General features: G+C 43.3%; 1 protein-coding gene across 1 annotated transcript in view; it reads left to right on the forward strand.

Moving 5' to 3' along the window:
• LOC120061886 (protocadherin Fat 4-like) overlaps positions 1-10869 on the forward strand; it is a 92266-nt gene extending 81397 nt beyond the window's left edge. Inside the window, exons 12-17 of the mRNA XM_039011663.1 lie at positions 1986-2071; positions 2640-2819; positions 3202-3326; positions 3448-3665; positions 4979-5240; positions 6434-10869. Of these exons, the coding sequence (XP_038867591.1) occupies positions 1986-2071; positions 2640-2819; positions 3202-3326; positions 3448-3665; positions 4979-5240; positions 6434-8334 (2772 nt within the window). The 3' untranslated portion in view covers positions 8335-10869. The remainder of the gene's footprint in view (positions 1-1985; positions 2072-2639; positions 2820-3201; positions 3327-3447; positions 3666-4978; positions 5241-6433) is intronic.
• Positions 10870-19548: the final 8679 nt, after the last annotated feature.

Below are 19548 nucleotides of genomic sequence, written 5' to 3' on the forward strand. Positions count from 1 at the left end.
GGTAGTTCTGTATAGGGTTTTCATAGTTTGTAATTATATTTGATTGCTTGTTGTGATTTACAATATGACCTCCAAAGTAGCGTCAGACACTGAAATTCCTTGTATTTGAATCTAGTAATTTCTCTGCCAGTTTTTTAATGGCGGGGAGAAAAAAGTCAGCAGCCTGTCCAAAGTTTTATAATGTAAGTCTCCTGCTGGACATCAGATCTGTCATTTCTCACCCTGCACTGGGATTTCATAGGAAACTGGTAAAATCGTTAAATTGTCAGCTTTGAGATGTGCAGAGTGACAGAATGGAAAGGTACACAACATGCATTGAGAAATGCGATGCTGCCCTTACTGCACTGCAAATATTATGTGTAGGTTGAGGAATTACCATGTTGAGGCTCTTAGCCCAGCTAGAAGAATGGAAGCAGAGCGGGCATGTGTCGTGCCTGAAGTGCCAAGTCCCTGAGGCGGTGTAAAGCGAACCTGATCAGTGTGTTTGGAGAAGGTGATGTGGGTCATTGAGGTTGTCCCGTGAAGGCCTTTTTTTCAGTTCTTCCACCTTTTGGATAGTGAGCAGATGAAAACCAGACACCATTCATAGTAATGTATGACGCACCGAGAGTCAAGGACACTGTTGTTTATATGAGAAGCATATTTTAGATCACCCTACTGAAACCGGCACCCCAACAAGCATTTTTTCAATCGTTTATACTCTGTTATTATAGCTTTATTATTACAGCAATGGTAATGAGTATAGTATGACCACTAAGTTAAGAACACTAATGTAGTTTACATTTGTAATACAGTCCTGTCTCAATTTAACTGCAACAGTTGTGGTCTCATTCTTCTCAAGGCTATGTTTGCCTTATTTCTGTTTGTCTTGTCATGAATGAGAGTGGTTTCAGGCCTCACATAAATAATTTACAACTGGTTTACACCCTTTAGCATCTACATTCTGTTGTTTTCATCCTCAACAAGTGTTGAGCTTGACCGTCGCACACAAATAATCCAACAATAGTGTGTTCCTGTGGACAATAGCATGTTTCTGTAGTGTTCAACAGCAGCCATCTTTCTGGATTTGTCATCTAGAAGGTTGGTCATGAGAAAATGATGCTGTCCAGTGACAACACTGATTTCATTTACCCTGTTTCGTTTACCTTGTTCCAAGTTTACCAAACAGAAACAAAGCTCCTGTTTTTTTGTTCAAAGGGTGTTTCCTTGAGAAAAACCCTTCGCCAGCCGTGTGAGACACTTGACAGTGTGTGTACGCTGCGGTTTGGCTGCAGGGACTTTGATCTGAGAGAAAGGCATTAATAAAATGCCCATCTGGCTCTGACGTGTAGGCCTAGCCCTTCAACAATAGCGACAAAGCCCAGAGACAAATGACTCTTGTTTCCCTTGTTGCTTTTTTTTGCTGCGTAAAACATTTCTGTGTTAGCAATTACCTCAGGAGACGAGAAGGGGAGGGGTCACGCTCTCCGCCATCTCTTGGATGATTTGTGCTCACGCTCCAAGCAGGCCGCTCCATGTTTACCTAAGATCCTGGTGTAGGTGGAGCATGCTGTCATGGTTTTTCAACACGTTCACGCACTTTCCATTTCTCTTGCCACCTCTTTTTTTCACATCAGTCAAGCTTCAGAGACCACATAGGGAAAGGGAAAGTAGAACAATTATTACCGTTGGCTAAGGGGGAAAGTCATATCTTAGAGAATCTCAGATTAATATTTAGGCCTACTGTATCTCCCATCTTCATAATGATGGTTTCAAATACAATATATGCTATCAAACAACATTGATTGTGATGTACAAAATCAGTCATGTCGTTGAATTTACTGTTATCTGTAAACTGGTGTGCTCATCTGACTAAGATATGACGGTCTGAGCTGGTACAACTATCAGGAAGGCACAACGTGTGTGGTGATTTGTTGTGTGCTACTATATGTACTGTACAGTCCAAGGAGAATAACGTGTGTGTCTCTGCTCCCCTCGTCATGCAGGCTGCGTCCCTGACAGTCGACCTGTGTGGAGACGATCAGGAGCCAGGCTACTGTGCTGTGAGCAACGTGGCTGTGCATACTGACTGGTAAGAACACATAAAGTAGAGATTAGCACACAGTCCACCCTGGCAGAGTACACACAGAAGAGAATTTGGGTATAGGGGGAAGTATTTCTTTCCATAGTATACTGTATCTATAGTAATGAGCGAGGAAAAAACGAATTCCATTTGAAGCTGTTTACTTTCAGAGTGGCTTACCACCTTCAATGTATACAAATATCATCATTGGTCACTATCTAAACAATGCAGCAATATCTCATATCTCTGCAAAGAATGGAACAATCTGTGGGCACATCCATCACCTTGACTGTTCTCAATGAACACTTGCATATTCACCTAGCCTAGTGTAAATCCTAGTGTATGTAAACACATACATGGACATCACATGTACCGTTTAGCATTGTGAGAGGCCCAGAGTGAAAAGCCGTCTGGACCCATGGGGGGGGGGACTGTGTGCGAGACTCTGAGCGAGCGATCTGGCAGATGAGGAATGGTCCGGGAGGGTCCAGTTTATTTTGCGGCGGGTCCGAGGCCCCGTGGGGCCATGTCATTGTGAGAGGTGCTGACCTCCAGCGGCTTCTCCTTCTCCTCGCAGGATCCTGGACGTTGGGCCCAACAGGCTCTCGGTGGGAGGCGTCAGGTCAATAGAGCCCGTCCTTCACCGCCGCGGCCAGGTTGCCACCCACGACTTTGTGGGCTGCATCATGGAGTTTGCCGTCAACGGCCGCCCACTGGAGCCCAGTCAGGCCCTGGTATCTCATGACATCCTTGACAGGTCTGGTTCCCTCCCTCCTTCTCTTCTTCTTTTCTGTCTTTCCCTACACCCCCTCCATCCCTCTCAATCCCCCTAAAACCCCAAACTCTCCCAGCAGGATATCTGGTCATTCTCTGAAGCTCTCAACCCTCAGGAACAGCTGAAGAGACATCTTTGATATAAATAGCAGATGTACAGTTGTTTGGAATAGTAATCGTAGAATGGAAATTCTTTTAGTTGGTTGTGAATAGTGGCGAGGACAGATCTTTTAATATGCTAATTCCCTGGATCTTTTATGTTTTTTGTATTGCGGGAATCTCATCTGCCGTTTCCTATTGAGGGCCGGCTGTCCACCAGGGGGGCTGACTTGTGTGTGCCTGTCTGACTGTCTGTTTGTCTGTAGATGTCCCAGACTGGAGGGAGCCTGCACAGCCAACCCCTGCAGACACGGGGGCACCTGTATTGACTACTGGTCCTGGCAGCAGTGCAAATGCATGGAGGGCTTCACCGGCAAGTACTGCGAGAAATGTAAGAATCATTTGGAGGGGAATTTTGTCATACACTTCTTCTGAATTTGACCATCACTCAGAAGGCAGATGGTATCATTTCCTTTGACTTACCCAGAATTGTGCTTTTCATTCTTTCATAGACATCACGGCCGACACGGCTCTCTCACTGGACGGGACTGGACGCCTTGACTACGCCATGCGCCAGAGCCCCAAACGGGACATCCTGCTGCGCCAGAGCCTCATGGGCTTGACCTCTGACCTCTCTGGGCCCAGCAGCCTCAAGGTTAAGTTCCGAACCCGTAGCAAGAGTGGCACCCTGCTCCACGTCCAGGAGAGCAGCAACTACACCACCATCAAGGTAAAGGAAGTCTCCACAGAGCGAAACCCTATCGGGTAACAAGCCACACACAGTACAAATACTGTATGCATGCAGAGATTCGCGTCTAGTGTTAATGTGTTTTGTCTGTTTGCTGTTCCCAAACCATTCTGAGGTTTCTATACTTAGATTTGTCCCACACACACGTTCGTTTGTGTCTGTTTCTCCATCTGCCACTCGGTCCCCACTTAAACATGTCACACGTATGCACAATCCTCCCTTTTAACCCCCACCCCCTGAGTCAAAGCTATAAGGGGATCTGTGCCTTTATCACCTCCTCTCATTACCCTTACATATACGCTCCTTCATTCTGCTGATATAGAGTTCAAGGCTTGGACTGATCCGGGGCAGCTGTCCGAGGGCCCAAGCTCTCATTCATCCTTTTCCATTTTCCCCCAGTCCGCTTCCTTTCCTCTAGGACACACTGGGTCTCTCTGGTTGTGTTTTCCGGTGCAGTGCCCCCAGAATCCCCCCTACCATTACTACTGTACGGCCCAAAGAACAATATTGAATGTACTGCTTGACCACCACCCCCCCAAAAAAATATATATGCATAGGGTATAAATAACGTGATGTAAAAGAGATGAGTTAAATTGGTTCTCCAGATCTCGTTTCCTGTGTTTTTGGCTCGTGTGATTTTTTTTTCCCATTTCCAGATTTCGTCGTGGGCCTTTAAAATCAATTCTTCCTGAAGCTACATACCATCGCTGATGTTTTGTTTCTTTGAAGGGGAGGCAAAAGAGTTTACTTTTCCACTTTAGGCTGAAATATATGAGATGACCATATACAATGCCTGGCACACTGTCATTTTGATTAATTACTTCTATATGATTTACTCTGTTGTGCATGGATATAGTTTATGCATATTGAAGGTAATACTATGAAAGTTCCTGCATACCTAACATGATCATAATAATAGCTGTTTTACTGGTATTTGGCATATGCAACCTTTACCTCTGCACTGCAACAGTCGTCGTTGTAAAGGGAAAATGTGTTTTCAATCAACTTAACTGGTATAATAACGGTACTGTAAATAAATAGATTATTAGTATTACAAAACAAGAACAGCTCTCCAACTGAAACAAAACATCAACAACATCTCTGAGTTGAGAATGATCAGAGCATATAATCATATCATCATGCTTATCACATTTCTCCACTCTTTCCTTCTCAACAAACATGTACAATACAGTATCAGCCTGTCTGCCGGCCTGCACTCCTGTCTGTCTGTGTCCATCCGTCTGTCCACGTCTGCCTATCTGTCCATCCATCTAACTCTGTCTCTTCCCTCCCAGCTGAAGAACGGCAATGTCCACTACATATCTGATGCGGGTTTGGGGGGTAAGGTGGAGAGGACCCTGGGAGAGATGGTCCTATCAGACGGCCAGTGGCACATCCTGCAGGTCTTCAAGAACGGCTCTGCCACCTCCCTCCACGTGGACGGGGCACTCCTCAAGCTCATCCAGCACCCCACACAGGACTTCGGGGGTCTCAACGTCCTGACCATGTCCCTCGGTGGAGTCCCCTCTGGGTCCACCCAGCAGAAAATTGCATCAGGTGAGGTGGTTGTGTGTGAAGTTGCTGTTATTGAATGGTAGATACCTTTAGCAATTAATATAAGGTCTTCTGTTGAGTCAGACCATATTAGGTGATGTTGCAGTCCTGCTCTCTGGAGCTAGTGTAAATTGTGTTTTTATTTGACACTGGACAAATTGTAGAAGAGTTAATGTTGCTCTCTTTTACAGATCATTTCTAGACCATAGCTAATTTGAAGGTAGTTTGATTAGGTGGGGAGCCCTGCCTTTGATGCTTTCATGTTTTCATCTTATTGCCATGGAATCTTGTCTTGGATTAGATCTAAATCAGATCAGATGTCACATATCAGATGTCACATATCAAATGTTTTCGGACTTGAAAATAGTTTGGATAGGGTGAACGAGAGGGCTTCCAGAGGGAAGGGATACACCACTGTACATTTCAGACTTTTAATGGAAAGAAAATGACTTAATACTATGGACTAACTTGGTAAAAAAAAGCAATTTTAATGATTTGTTGGCCTCTTTCACACAATAAGGTATGGATATACTTCAAATAAACGTGCATGCCTATGGCAGGCTGTCTTGCCTAGCACGAAGGTTATCTGGTCCCGGTTTCTTGGGGCCACACCTACACCAAATAGGAACTGACCCTCGCTTAATATGCATGTAGAAGCATTTGTGGTCTGGTGTGCATTCAACTAGTAAGGATCTAATGAATAGAACAAAATGGGATAAATTCAATAAACATGTGTTTACATCTGTGAGGGAACTTTGTGAAGCAAAATGAAAGCGAAGGTTTGAATTAGTCACCAAAACATTTCTTCCAGATGGATGTCTTGAAGCGATACGAGGTCTGAAGATTGTCTGGCATCCACCTCCTATGTTTTTGAAAATAATTACATTGGCTTCTCTCAGAGTTGCCAACGATTTATTTACGCGTTTGAGAATGTGATTTGTCGAGGTGTTTTCCATGAGGACATTTCATTGAGATTTTGGCCGATGCTTAACCAATTTGCCGTCTAAACAAAATTCCTCTAGTTCTGATTATAGCTTTCAGTTCCTGTTATTTACAAGTTGGCGATCCCAGCCACTTGGCACATTCTGAAAAGCGCTCAAATTTAATTCGGAAATTATCACTGTGTTGTCTTAATAGCCGTCCAGGAGTGCTTCCTGTTATTTGAACACCTCTTCCTCTCCCTATTCTTCCCACAGGCTTTGACGGCTGCCTGGCCTATGTGAAGTACAATGGGGAAAATCTTCCCTTCAGCGGAGATCACAGCACTGTCACCATCTCCAAGACCAGCCCAGCCGTCAAGATCGGCTGCAGAGGGCCCAACCTGTGTGAGAGCAGCCCATGTTGGGACGGCCTGATGTGCGTCAACCAGTGGTACACCTACCAGTGCCTCCCGCCCGGCGAATGCGCCTCGAACCCCTGCCAGAACCGAGGGAGCTGTGTCCCTGGCCCCCACTCTAGTTACACCTGCGTCTGCTCTGAATTCTACACTGGCAAGACCTGCGAGACCCTGGTGGCGTGCCTGGGGGTTCAATGCCCTCAGGGCACACTCTGCAAGACAGCCAACAACGGCGGCTTCATCTGCAGCCCGAGCCCCACGGCCAAGGAGCTGACCTTGCCCATCTGGGCGGTACCGGCCATTGTGGGCAGCTGTGCCACAGCCCTGGCCCTGGTGGTGCTCAGTCTGATCCTCTGCAACCACTGCAAGGGCCGCAACAAGACCAACGTGCCAAAGGAGGAGAAGCAGCCCAAGGAGAAGAAGAAGAAGAAGAAGAAGAAGAAAGGGAGCGAGAACGTGGCGTTTGACGATCCAGATAACATCCCGCCGTACGGCGACGACATGACGGTGAGGAAACAGCCTGAGGGGAACCCCAAGCCAGACATCATCGAGAGGGAGAACCCTTACCTGATCTACGACGAGACAGACATCCCCCACAACAACGAGACCATCCCCAGCGCCCCGTGTGCCCCCTGCCAGATGCCTGAGGCAGATATTGAGCACTATGACATAGACAACGCCAGCAGCATCGCCCCGTCCGACGCCGACATCATCCAGCATTACAAGCAGTTCCGCAGCCACACGCCCAAGTTCTCCATCCAGAGACACAGCCCTCTGGGCTTCGCCAGACAGTCTCCCCTACCCTTGGGGGCCACCAGCTACACCTACCAGCCCCAGTACAGCCAGGCCCTGAGGTCCACCCCTCTCAGCCACTCAGCCTGCCCCACACCCAACCCCCTCTCCAGGCACAGCCCGGCCCCCTTCACCAAGCCCTCGTCCTTCTACCGCAACACCCCCACTAGGGAGCTGAACCTGGCCCGCCGGGATGGAAGCCCCCTGGACCTGCACCACAACGAGATGGGCCAGCCGGGCGCCATGTTCAACTACGCCACCCGGCTGGGCCGCCGCAGCAAGAGCCCCCAGACCATGGCGGGCCACGGCTCCCGGCCGAGCAGCCGGCTCAAGCAGCCCATTGAGCAGATCCCTCTGGAGACGGGACCCCCTGTGGGGCTGTCCATCGAGGAGGTGGAGCGGCTCAACACGCCGCGGCCCCGCAACCCCAGCATCTGCAGCGCCGACCACGGCCGCTCCTCATCCGAGGAGGACTGCCGGAGGCCCATGTCGCGGGTCCGCAACCCGGCCGACGGCATCCCCGCCCCCCCGGAGTCATCATCTGAGAGTGACTCGCACGACTCCTTCACCTGCTCAGAGATGGAGTACGACCGGGAGAAGCCCGTGGCCTACAGCTCCAGGGTTCCCAAGCTGTCGCAGGTCAACGAGTCGGACGCCGACGACGAGGACTACGGCGGGCGGCTCAAGCAAAGGCGTTACTCTAGCCGGTGGGCCGAGGGCGGGCCCGCTGCACAGGCGCCGATGACGGACCATTACACTTTGCCCCACAAACTGGGCCAGCAAGCCGGGGGCTTCAACTGGGACAACTTGTTGAACTGGGGCCCCGGCTTCGGCCATTACGTGGATGTGTTCAAGGACCTGGCCCTGCTGCCGGAGAACGCAGCTGCAAAAGAGATGGACATTGAGATGAACAGTGGGGATGGGTCAGTGACCATTCTGAATGAAGGGGAGGCCGAGCAATATGTATGAGACTATTTATTACAATCCCGTACAATATTGTATGTTCTCTGAAAGACAAACTAAGACAATGTATATACGAAGCAGAGAACATTGGACTAGCAGTCTCCATTCATGTCTTTGTGCAGTAAGGCAGAAAGGGACACCTGTAATATTACTTCGGACGGAGTTAAACCCTCTTGGAAGAGTTTACCAGTCCTTTCCAGACCTCATACTGTAACTGTACAATCATTCATCTCTTTAAGGTGTCATTATGCGAAATACATTAACACCAAATGGTTGGAACAAAGAGCCTGTGTCTGAATTCAATTTAGGAACTGCAAAGCTCCATTTTATCTTAATCAAAATGTAGCTGGTCTGTATTACCAATAATGCCACTCCTTTGCAAAACTTCTGTTACATTCACTTGTGAGAGATAAGAGGAGCGATAACGTTGAAACACTTTGCAGGAGAAATTCCAAAGGCCATAGCAATAGAAACCCCAGCCTGTCTTTTTTTTGTCCCGATTCTCATTTTTAAAAGGAAGCATGTGTGTTTTGATCCCACTGCACCTGTAAGCGTCAAGATACAGCCCTCGGTGCGAAAATGAGCACACCACTTTGTTCGCACGGTAACCGAGGCCTGCCAATGTTATGACACGAGCACGGTAACCACTTTCTCTGGCTGTATGTGCTCACAGATGACTGGCTAAGCACTCCAAGAGCTAGGATTAATCAAGTCCCTGCCTTACCGACATTTGAGGATGGAGAATGTTGGTTCTGTTGGCGGGGGGTGGGAAGGGAAGGTTCTGAGGTGAATAGTCTGGGTCACAATCCTCCAAGCTGGAGTGTTATTCGACCAGCCAAAAGGTTTGGGCAAGGCTAGCTGATCCATCCTGTCTTGCCGTGAACCCCTCCCTACTAAGACTATGAACTTGTGTACATTTTTTTTTATTCATGGGAAATCATGGAAGTTATAGTTATCAGTGTTTGTGTCCCTTCTTTTTAAATGTATGGTTTCTACTTTTTGTACTGTTTTATTAACTTAAATGACTTAAGCAGTGTTTTATGGATATTTTCACATGCCCAAGCGTATGTTCTTACTTTCAGGGAAAGTAAGATCGAAGACTTATTTTTTACATTTGTTACGTATGTAACATCAATATTTTCCACTTTTGATAAAACTATAACATGCTTTGTAAATGTAAAAAGCCAATAACAGAATAAAAAGTATTTATTTAAAGGTCTCTTTCAATACAAAGTGAGCACACCGTGCGGTAAGCAATCTCACTGCAATCCTATGGGGGCTGTCTGAAAATAAGGCAAACTTAAAATAGGAACCTTTTGAGCTTTTATAGCAGCTCAATAATGTGGGTGGTAAGGTATTTTATACTCCAAGGACTCTAAGCCTGTTGTGGGCAGAGTTTAAATAAAGCTTGGGCTGAATTGAACAAAACATTTCAAAAGGCCATTGAGTACCTAAATGAAACTGAGCCACGGTGCTGGCAGCCAAGCACAACATCCAGCGGACTTTGCGACGCAGGGCCCTGTATTGCTTTCAACAATTATTTACATCTGGCTTATTCAGCAGAACAATTTTTTCGTAGCCTGGTGATCCGGTATGCAACATGCTTATCTTCTCTGTCATCGAGAAAGAGAGAGAGGCCATGAACCAAGCGAGGAGTGACAACCTAAATCTGGTGGATTACTGTGGGCTCCTGGAGAGGTTCTGTCCGGCCGAGACCAATGTTGACGAAGCCTGCTTGGGAATGCTGTACCATGCTGATGCTGAAATAATAATAACACTCATAATGATAATGACAGTAAGTGAAAAAGAACCTTGAGTAAATACAAGAGAAGATGAATTAAAATGAACCTCACAGCATCTCTCTCTCTTTACTGTTTGTGAGATTGGCATGGCAGGGTATCAAAATGAATAGAGGAGTCAAAGATTGCATAGCAATGCACTCCAACTATATGTGAATTAGAAAGGGAGACAAACCCCTATAGGTGAGAGGGAAACAGGGCTGCATAAAGGGAGTATTGTCCTACAAAATAAAACTAGAGAAATGGGTAGACACTGTATACTTGTCGTAGAAGGATTTGTTGTAGTTGAAAAGTTGCCAAAATTGTGTTGTTGAATCGTCTTATCGTAATAATTGCCATTAGCTGGTTATGAAATGGAATTGCTACAGTGTATACTGTATATTTCTGAGGAACATAACATATAACACTGGGTAAACACAGTTAATGTTATTTCAATGGAGTCAAATGGACAAACACTCGTAGGGCTTTATTCAATCCGTATTGCAGAAGTTCAGCGTTACAGCGTGATTGAAAATTAGGGGTCTATCCAACCCTTAACGCTGACGCGTTACAGATTTCGTGATAGAAATGTGAAGGTCATTTCCGATTGAGATGACAAATGCAGCATTTACTGTGAATGCCGTCTCCGCGGGAACATTGGCTTTACATTTCAATTGGGCTTTATGGCTGAATTTCCTCTAAGGTTTGAATAGGCAATGTTCCCGCGTTAGCGGAGACCGCGTTCACAGTAAGCGCTATATATGTCGGCTCAATCTGAAATGACCTTTACATTTCTAACGCGCAATCCGTAACGCTTCAGAGATACAGATTTAATAGAGCCTCTAGTCAAGCACAACTTCACATGATTACATTTGTTAGTTTAGCAGTGCAGGGTGACTAAGTTATCAACATTCGCCACATGAAGTTATCAACGTGTCAAGTTAAAATTGGAACAAATTGTTTTCCAAGCAAGTGATAATGACGGAGATGCCAACAAGGCGTTCCTAATGTTCTGTATCTCCCCGTGCCAAAACCTTTTTGTCTTGACTGAAGGCGCGAAAGGAGCTAGAGGCAATTTCCCATGCAGCTTAGTGGTGAGCGAAACCATTTTAAAGTCCACAAGTGTCATCGAATAAAACTGCCATTAAAATGCTTCACTATTTTAAAATCCACAAGTGTCATCGAATGAAACTGCCATTAAAATGGTTTTGATCTACTCTGTTTACTTTGACTTGTCCTCAATGTTTATAAGAGGATGTGGTGTGGCAATATTATTGACTTTCTTAAATCATCTAGTTCGTTCAAAATCCTCCCAGAGCTTGTTTATAAAGATTGATTATTCCTAAGACTCCAGCGTCATGAGGCATGATGAAACAATAACAGCTTTCCTTAGGCTTAAATGATGTGGCTTTTAATTAAAAGCATTGTCAGAGGAACATAAGCCTTATTCACTAACAAGACTCAGAGTTGTTGGCTGATCCTAAAATGTATTCTGGGAAGTGGCCTGCCTATCTTGCATGTAGTTAATGCACAAGAGGATAATCTACTGACTGGAACATCATACGAAGAGTTCAGTTCCAAAACGCTATATCCATTCACTTTTCACATTAGTTTTTTTATTATCAGAAATGATTGCTTATGGGTACCTGTTTTGTTTGTGAAATATATTTCTGTTCTCAGATTTTTAATTCATAGATTTTAAATGTGTATTAAAATGGATTTTGTTGCAAAACGCTATATGCTGTATACATTGTTTAGCTGGAATAGAATGTCTGTTTCCTGTATACTTTACATACATAACTCATATTACTGTATTGATTCATTTAAATAAATTATTTTGTTAAAATATTGACGTCACAAATGTATCATTTGTACAGTTCTTTGTTAAAAATGTTACTATTTGTCTGACTATGTCAAACCTATCAGTGCTACATTTTTCTCTGAGAGTGAGGCGTATATATAGCGTTTTGCAACAAAACATTGATCATCTATCTCTCTCAAATTGAATGATCTAGTGATAGGTTTCAAACAAATACACCCATGCCATGATTAGAACGTGAGAAGGTTATTTAAACAATAAAAACTCATTTACCAACATTTCTGAAAATGGATACATAGCTTTTTGCAATTAAACTCTTCATTAATGACTAGCTTTTTGAGGCAGGTGTTCATTTATGCTTACAGAATCTTAAGGCCTTGATGGATACATGGAGGACAACCGCTGGCTCATTGGTGAAATACTTGCATGTGAAATAACAGCAAAAGAGATCTACATAATAAGGAGTGTTCAAGTTCACATCTGCATCAAAGCTGTGTCGTTGCCTTCAAAAGTGTTCCTCAATGCTGTGCTTAACGCAGCCAAGTCGATGCCTTTCAACTGACATGAAAGCATCAATGAAATAAACTGCGGGAAAGAGAAAAATGGTTTACATACTTTTGTATGTCTGCATCTTTGGAATATAATATATTGTTTCTATGACTTTCTGGCACATTCTCTAGTCCAAAGGGAAGGATTATGTAGGCTTATACAGTATGCAGTGGCGTGTCCAGAGGGCGGCTACGTCCACCCCTGAATTCTGATTGGCCACCCAAGTGCCCCCCACCAGAATTCTGAGATCTGATAGATTGTCTATGAATATATTGATAATTTTGACCAAGACGTTAAAAAAAAAGAGTATGACATGCCATATTATTTTTGGCCAGACAGCACCAGATACATGGGCTACAGATACCAAGACAGAGCGGCACTGTTTGCCTCGCGAATTGAAGAAACATTATGAAACACGGATGCACACGCATGGGAAATCATTTTTTACGTTTGGTTCTTTTTTTGTAAACATTTCGCTGGAAGCCTAGCTTCCCTTGGCATCCATGAATACATGCCACTTTGTAGGCTGAACGTCATGACACTGATGGTGTTCGTAACTGATGTCCCTTTCCATTCAAATGGCGGTGGCACGCTGCGCTGTTGGGATGCTGGACTTATTTTGAGGTAGATGAAGGTGCGACGGTAGCCTACATTTTGAAGTGATTAGTTTGACAATCAGAGGAAAACATCATGACTGGTTGTGTTCATGACACATTAAAAGGTAATGCATTTTTACAGTTAAATAACATCTTTACTATAAAGCCCATGAAATAAAGGTGGTGCACATGCACGCGTAGGAGGTCCCATTAAAAAAAGTCCCCTCGAATGTCACGGTAGAATTCACACTCTGGATGGCACTTTCACGAAGTGAATTTACTCCTGTATGATAACACCATCGTAAAAAAATCCTGACCTTGAACGCAAACACTTTAACAAGACTTTTCAAGTTGATTTATGATTTACCTCAACAGGGAAATGTACCAAACCGAAGCATTTAAAGCGTCAAACTATAATAATTATATTGAAAAAAATCCATCTTGCATCGATTAAGGTTCAAAATGTTATGGCCCCGCTAAACTGGTTCTGTGACCCACCTTGGTCACCCCATTGAAAATGTTCTGGACACGCCACTGCTTATATGCCACCCTCTTGAAAACGTTACCAGAAGCGTCTGATAAGTGCTAAGCAGCAAACATCAACTGGTATCAAGTGTCCCGTTGCAGTGCCACCACACGCTCTGTTTCATCTGCAGACGCTAAAAGAACAACACGCCCCATCTGGTATGAGTTACGATGTTAAACTGCTGGCTCAGCATTTTGTTTCATTTTGTTTTGTTTTCTAATTCAGGGGGATGCTGACTTAATTGCCGCCTAGCTCTCTGTGCTTGGCTAACGGTTGAACTAGTGTCCTGTCCCCTGGGAAAAAATAACACACTTGTCTTAGATTTGGAAAGATAGTCTGGTTGACATTGATTTGGGGTGAGATAAAGGCAAATTTGACTACGGTAACTACAGCGGACATCTACAGTGCCTCCAACCTTAAAGTTTGAGTTCAGAGGTTTTACTCAGAGTCGGCTATCCATCAGACAGAGAGGTCTCCTTCAAATCATCCATGGTCTCAGCTTCAAGACACAAACATAGAAAAAGTGAGTGTCTACAAGCAATGGTCAACAAGCAATCCCCAGTCAGGCCAAAGCCACAGCACATAGCACTACACACACAAACATCTGCATGGGCCAAGTCCTTACACTGCCAAGTATGCATCTGTGGGTGGGTCGCCTATCTAAATGTTTACTCACTCTGCTGGCCACCACCTCATCATATAACATTGAATGTATACTGATAGTCATTCCTCCATTTATGGAGTGTATCCTAAATCCCTTTTCATGGAATCTCTATAGAGCAAAGAAAGACAACTGAGACCAAATCAATGCTGCGACTGGTGCCAGGACCTGCCTAAGTTGGCAAAGAACACAGAACTGTAGAAACTACTCCATAAAAATTGCTTCACAGAGTTCCCTAAGTAAGTCAAGCAATTACTCTGAATGCACTATGGGAATTGGTTTATTTCATTAATCATTGTGCGAATTGAAAAAGACTTGTCAGTTATCACACTCACAGTTAGTCATTTCCCCATAACTATTTCCACACTAACACTGGGGAAAGAAGACACCAGTTTTAAGTTGAGGTGCACACAGTGTCAGCGTATTGCAAATCTTTACAATATTCCCCTTTTTCGGTGATTGTGAAGCCCAGACCCGACAGCTCTGAATTACGTGTTGCTGATTCGTTCTCTCAACTACAGTAAGAAATGTAGAAACAGCTGCCTTCTATGTAGTTACCACATATTTCAGCTTGGCTGTTGTGTCTATGAAATCATTCTGCAGGGGGATTTTACACACAATGACCTGCTGGGCAGCAACTATTCCAGAGGACCGTTTCAGTACTTCCTGTGCACTTGTATTTTATAGACTTGTAGTATTGTACTCTGGATGAGGATCATAATGTAAAATACAAACCATGGATCATTTGTTTGCTGCGTTTGAATTTGAATGCACTGGGTTGCATCCCAAGTTGACCTAATTCTGTACCTGAGGAAATGTTGTACTTCTGTAGTTTTCTCCTACTTCATCAGTCCTTCTTTGACAGGCTTGCATGTATATATAGAGGGGGGTAAACAAAAGCCATGTCCAAATAAATGCCTCTCTTTGGTATGGAGGAGTGCACAGACACTTAACAGCTGTTTCAGGCACATACATTTTCACAATAACATTCATTGCCTAATTGTCGGCCTTCACTCATTGGGCATACTTCAGTCGCTCCGTATCCCCTATGGACTTTCCCATGCCCCCTTATATCTTTCTTCATGTCTTAATCTTTTCATTCTGTCAAGCGAGCTCTCGGCAGCCTCAATGCTATTTCCAAGGTCTGGGCTTCATGCTAATTGTGTGTCAATGGTTTGGTTACCTCCCACCTACATAATGCACCTTGTTTCCTCAGCTCAAATCTGGACTGGACCATTTGTGGTCTCATTAGAATGTAGGGGGAGAAGAAAGAGACTGTATAAGCCATGCCCCGAGCATTTGATGTAAACTACGATACCATAAAAACGTGATTAGGGGTCTTGTTTTTCAGGGAAACGGGTAGATTAGTTTCGGATGGGAGTCGATCACTGCATTGAATTTAACGGAGTTACTTTATTTCTCCAGAAGGAACTTCCGTTGTAGCAAGTCAGATAGGATAAAGATAAAGATATATAGTAAACACACATGATGGGGGGGTTACTAAGCTAACAAATGGAAATGTTTTAAGATGGTCATAATATGGATCATTTAGCTATTTGAATTTTAATATAAGGACCCCTATAGGTATATATAAAAAACAAAAACATTATTTGATCAAATATTACATTTGGCCAATACTACTATAGCCCATAGAAACACATTGAATAATACATTCATAAATGGCAAATCAGACAGTCCACAAATAAATCCTAAGAAACAAGGTTTTGAAGTGTCTGTCCTATATATAAGAAAGCTTTTTGTTTTTTTACACATATTTAACCCTTTTTCTGTTGGCACAAAACTACTTCCATGAATTATTGAAACCTGTAACGGTTACCTTCAGACGAGACACTCGTAGAGCAAAACGGAGAACCCCATCGTGTTAGTGGGAGTCTCCTATTTCCATAGTAGGGTCATATTAGTTTGCAGCCAAATTGGTTCAGATGCTACAGTCTCCTGGTCTGACAGACAGAGCTGTAGCTCTGCCACTTCCGACAACAGATGCAGAAGACCTACATAAGCAAATGGATTGAGACGCGGCTCATGCAACAACAAAAAACACATCTCTATCTTAAACGGATGGATTTTGATGGGGATTATGCTTATTATGCTAATTAAACTGACGCACGGGTGCGTCAATCGGTTCTTAAGGATTGAGCTGTGCTTTACAAGATGAACATAAGTCACACAAATACATTTTCATTTATAAACATTCCTTTGAAATTCTCGAAGGACGAGACTGGACATACTCTAATTTAATCCATAAGGTGTTCGTTGTATTCAAACCATCTGAGTATATTTTTTAAAGTTACTCACTTGTATTGACAAAACCCGTCAGTTCAAATGGCAGTGCTGTCATGCAGTTTTGGCATTATCCTCAATGACACTTTACCAAGTAGCACAACGACTCTATTGCTAGCAGTGTAATGAAAAGACACAAGAGGTTTTAAGGTTATGAAAATCATAGCTCAGAAGTGAATGCTTAGCCCATTCCGTGGGTTTAGTGAAAGTGCCTCAGTGAAAGGTGCACATAAATTGTGCTAATTGTGTCCACGTAGACCCCAAATTGGCTGTTTTTCTTCAACCACTCGGCACTGAGACTAGAGCCACGCACCATTACCATCCATTCAATTGGAGTTTCTTTGATCTTCGCAGAGGGAACAATGGGGAGCACACAGCGATAGAACAAATAGAAGAAAAAAAACATCATCAACAATTCAAATGTGCCCAATTATTGGACCATAAATAAAAGCCTAATTAGCATAAATTGCTCCCACATTATTGCTATTTTTATATTATATGTTATTTCTTGTTTTTTTCCCCAGAATTTTCGGTTAACGTTCACTTTAAACAATTTAACGTTGGTGTAATGTTTGCTTGCGTTATGATGGAGATGCTTAATTTCATAGCGAAATTGCTGCCTAATTAAAACTGGTGGGTAAATATTTACTTTACTGCAATATCCACATCTGTTTTAGTTTTTTTGGGACACATAACTCATGCTGTCTCAGTTGGAAAAACCAGATGATTTTGTTTCTCTGGTTCATGGTCAGAGTGTTGTCGACGAGGGCAATTATCACAACATGAAGTTAGGTATTGATTTTGATTCCTATCGGGGAACCCTCAATGAGACATCGGTGACTATGATGTATTTCTCCTCTGATGTAATGAGCATCGAGGCAATTATAGAATGTTATGAGAGAGTCTGTGTTGACTCAATAAATGTTCCTGATTGTAGCTCTTGCCAATTAATTAATGGAGCACAGGAGACCTGACCAAATATAGATATGGAGCAATGGGAAAATACCTCTCTTACCAAGTAGACTAGAAATAGGTGTGAAGTTAATTGTAGGCAGCTATTGAGATGAATGTGTTCTGTTGAGCATGATGTCATGACCATTCTAGGAGAGGGCAGTAAGAGTAAATGAAGGGTTACTTGTTTGGGATGTGAAGATATCCATTCTATTGATTACCAAAATACCATTGTAATAGATGTTTTTGTGTTTTTTTAAATACAAAAGCCTGTCCAAACATAAATGTCCTCAGTAACCTCTTGTTTTCACAGACTAAACTACGTATCCAAAAATGGATGAAACAGCTTTGAAAACAGCTCTATTTCCTGATGATTAATTGACCTGGATATCATTAATGATAGGGCTAAATTGTTGGCTCTCCTCAAAAAGTGTGGAGAATAGCATTATGTTCTATAAAGACTTCCTTTGACGCCTTTCGGTTGAAACCTCAACCTAAAAAGATGGTCCAATGTCTACTCCCACACAATTAGATGGAGTGAGCTGAAGTTTGAGCCTTTGACTTCCAGTCTCTTTTGTTCTCTTTTGTGGGTTTGGTTTAGTTTTCATTACACACTCTGATTCATGTAACTCCAATTTATAATAACCAGTTCCAGCATGGAAGGTTACAATAATAAACCGTAATTCTTTTCTCAAGTTTGAATGTTTTCCTTGGTCACTGTTGAAGTCACCGTGCCATTAAAACGCCAAAAATGACTTCATTGTGATTTCTATCCAACTTTGGCGGGAAAACCTTACTGTTGTCTATTGCTCTACTGACATGATATTTCAGGTCGTTCTGTGGTGTAAAATACATGTTAAAAGCCTTTCTAAAATTGGGATGTGTCTAAATGTAGCATGAGGATGTGGAGAATGCATATGATACAGTGCCTTCAGAAAGTATTCACACCCCTTGAGTATTTCCACATTTTGTTGTGTTACAGCCTGCATTTAAAATGGATAAAATGTTCTGTCACTGGCCTACACGCAATATCAAATGATGTCAAAGTGGAATTATGTTTTTCCAAAATAAAAGCTGAAATGCCTTCAGTAAGTATTCAACCCATGTGTTATGGCAAGCCGTTTAGGAGTAAAAATGTGCTTAAATAAGTAACATGTACTCGCTTTATGTGCATTAATAGTGTTTAACATGATTTTTTAATAACAACTTCACCTCTGTACCCCACACATACAATTATCTGTAAAGTCCCTCAGTCGAGCAGTGAATTTCAAACACAGATCCAACCACGAAGACCAGGGAGGTTTTCCAACACCTTGCAAAGAAAGGCAACTTTTGGTAGATGGGTAAAAATACAAAAAAGCAGACATTGAATGTTCCTGGTGAAGTTATTAATTACCCTTTGGATGGTGTATCAATACACCCAGTCACCACAGAGATACAGGCGTGCCTCCTAACTCAGTTGCAGGAGAGGAAGGAAACCGTTCAGGGATTTCACCATGAGGCCAACGGTGACTTTAAAACAGTTACAGAGTTGAAATGATAAACAATGGCTTTTGTTTTGCGTCAGAAATAAGAGCCAAGAAATAGAATAGGGGTTAGTTAGACCTTGTGTACAGCGTCTATGACACTGTTACAGGTTTTGGTTTTTCCATTTATGTTTTGAGGTTGCACTTCAGGACATATAGCTCTTTAGCACGTAGGACGCACCAATTGGTATCACCTTGTTAGTCAGTATGTGTTACACATGTGCTGGTTGCCATCGCATTAGTTGGAAGGTGTTTCACCTGTGCTGGCCCAGGTGCTATTTAAGAGTGGCTGGCCCAGTGCTCCTGTGGTCTTGAGAGATATGGAGGGTCAGCCCCTTTAGTTAGCTCTCCTGTTTTGATTTCTAGAAAAACATTTCTTTGTCTGAATTCCCTGCTCCACCTTTTTGGTTCGTTTCCTGTCTTTAAGTTTGGTGTGGGTTTTTCTTTTGTTTGCCTTTTCTTGGGCAAATTAAGTGGGCGCTCATGTTTGTTGTCTTTTAGGTTCCAGTTGTT

The sequence above is a fragment of the Salvelinus namaycush genome, chromosome 17 (genome assembly GCF_016432855.1).
Source record: "Salvelinus namaycush isolate Seneca chromosome 17, SaNama_1.0, whole genome shotgun sequence".
NCBI classification, from domain to species: Eukaryota; Metazoa; Chordata; class Actinopteri; order Salmoniformes; family Salmonidae; genus Salvelinus; species Salvelinus namaycush.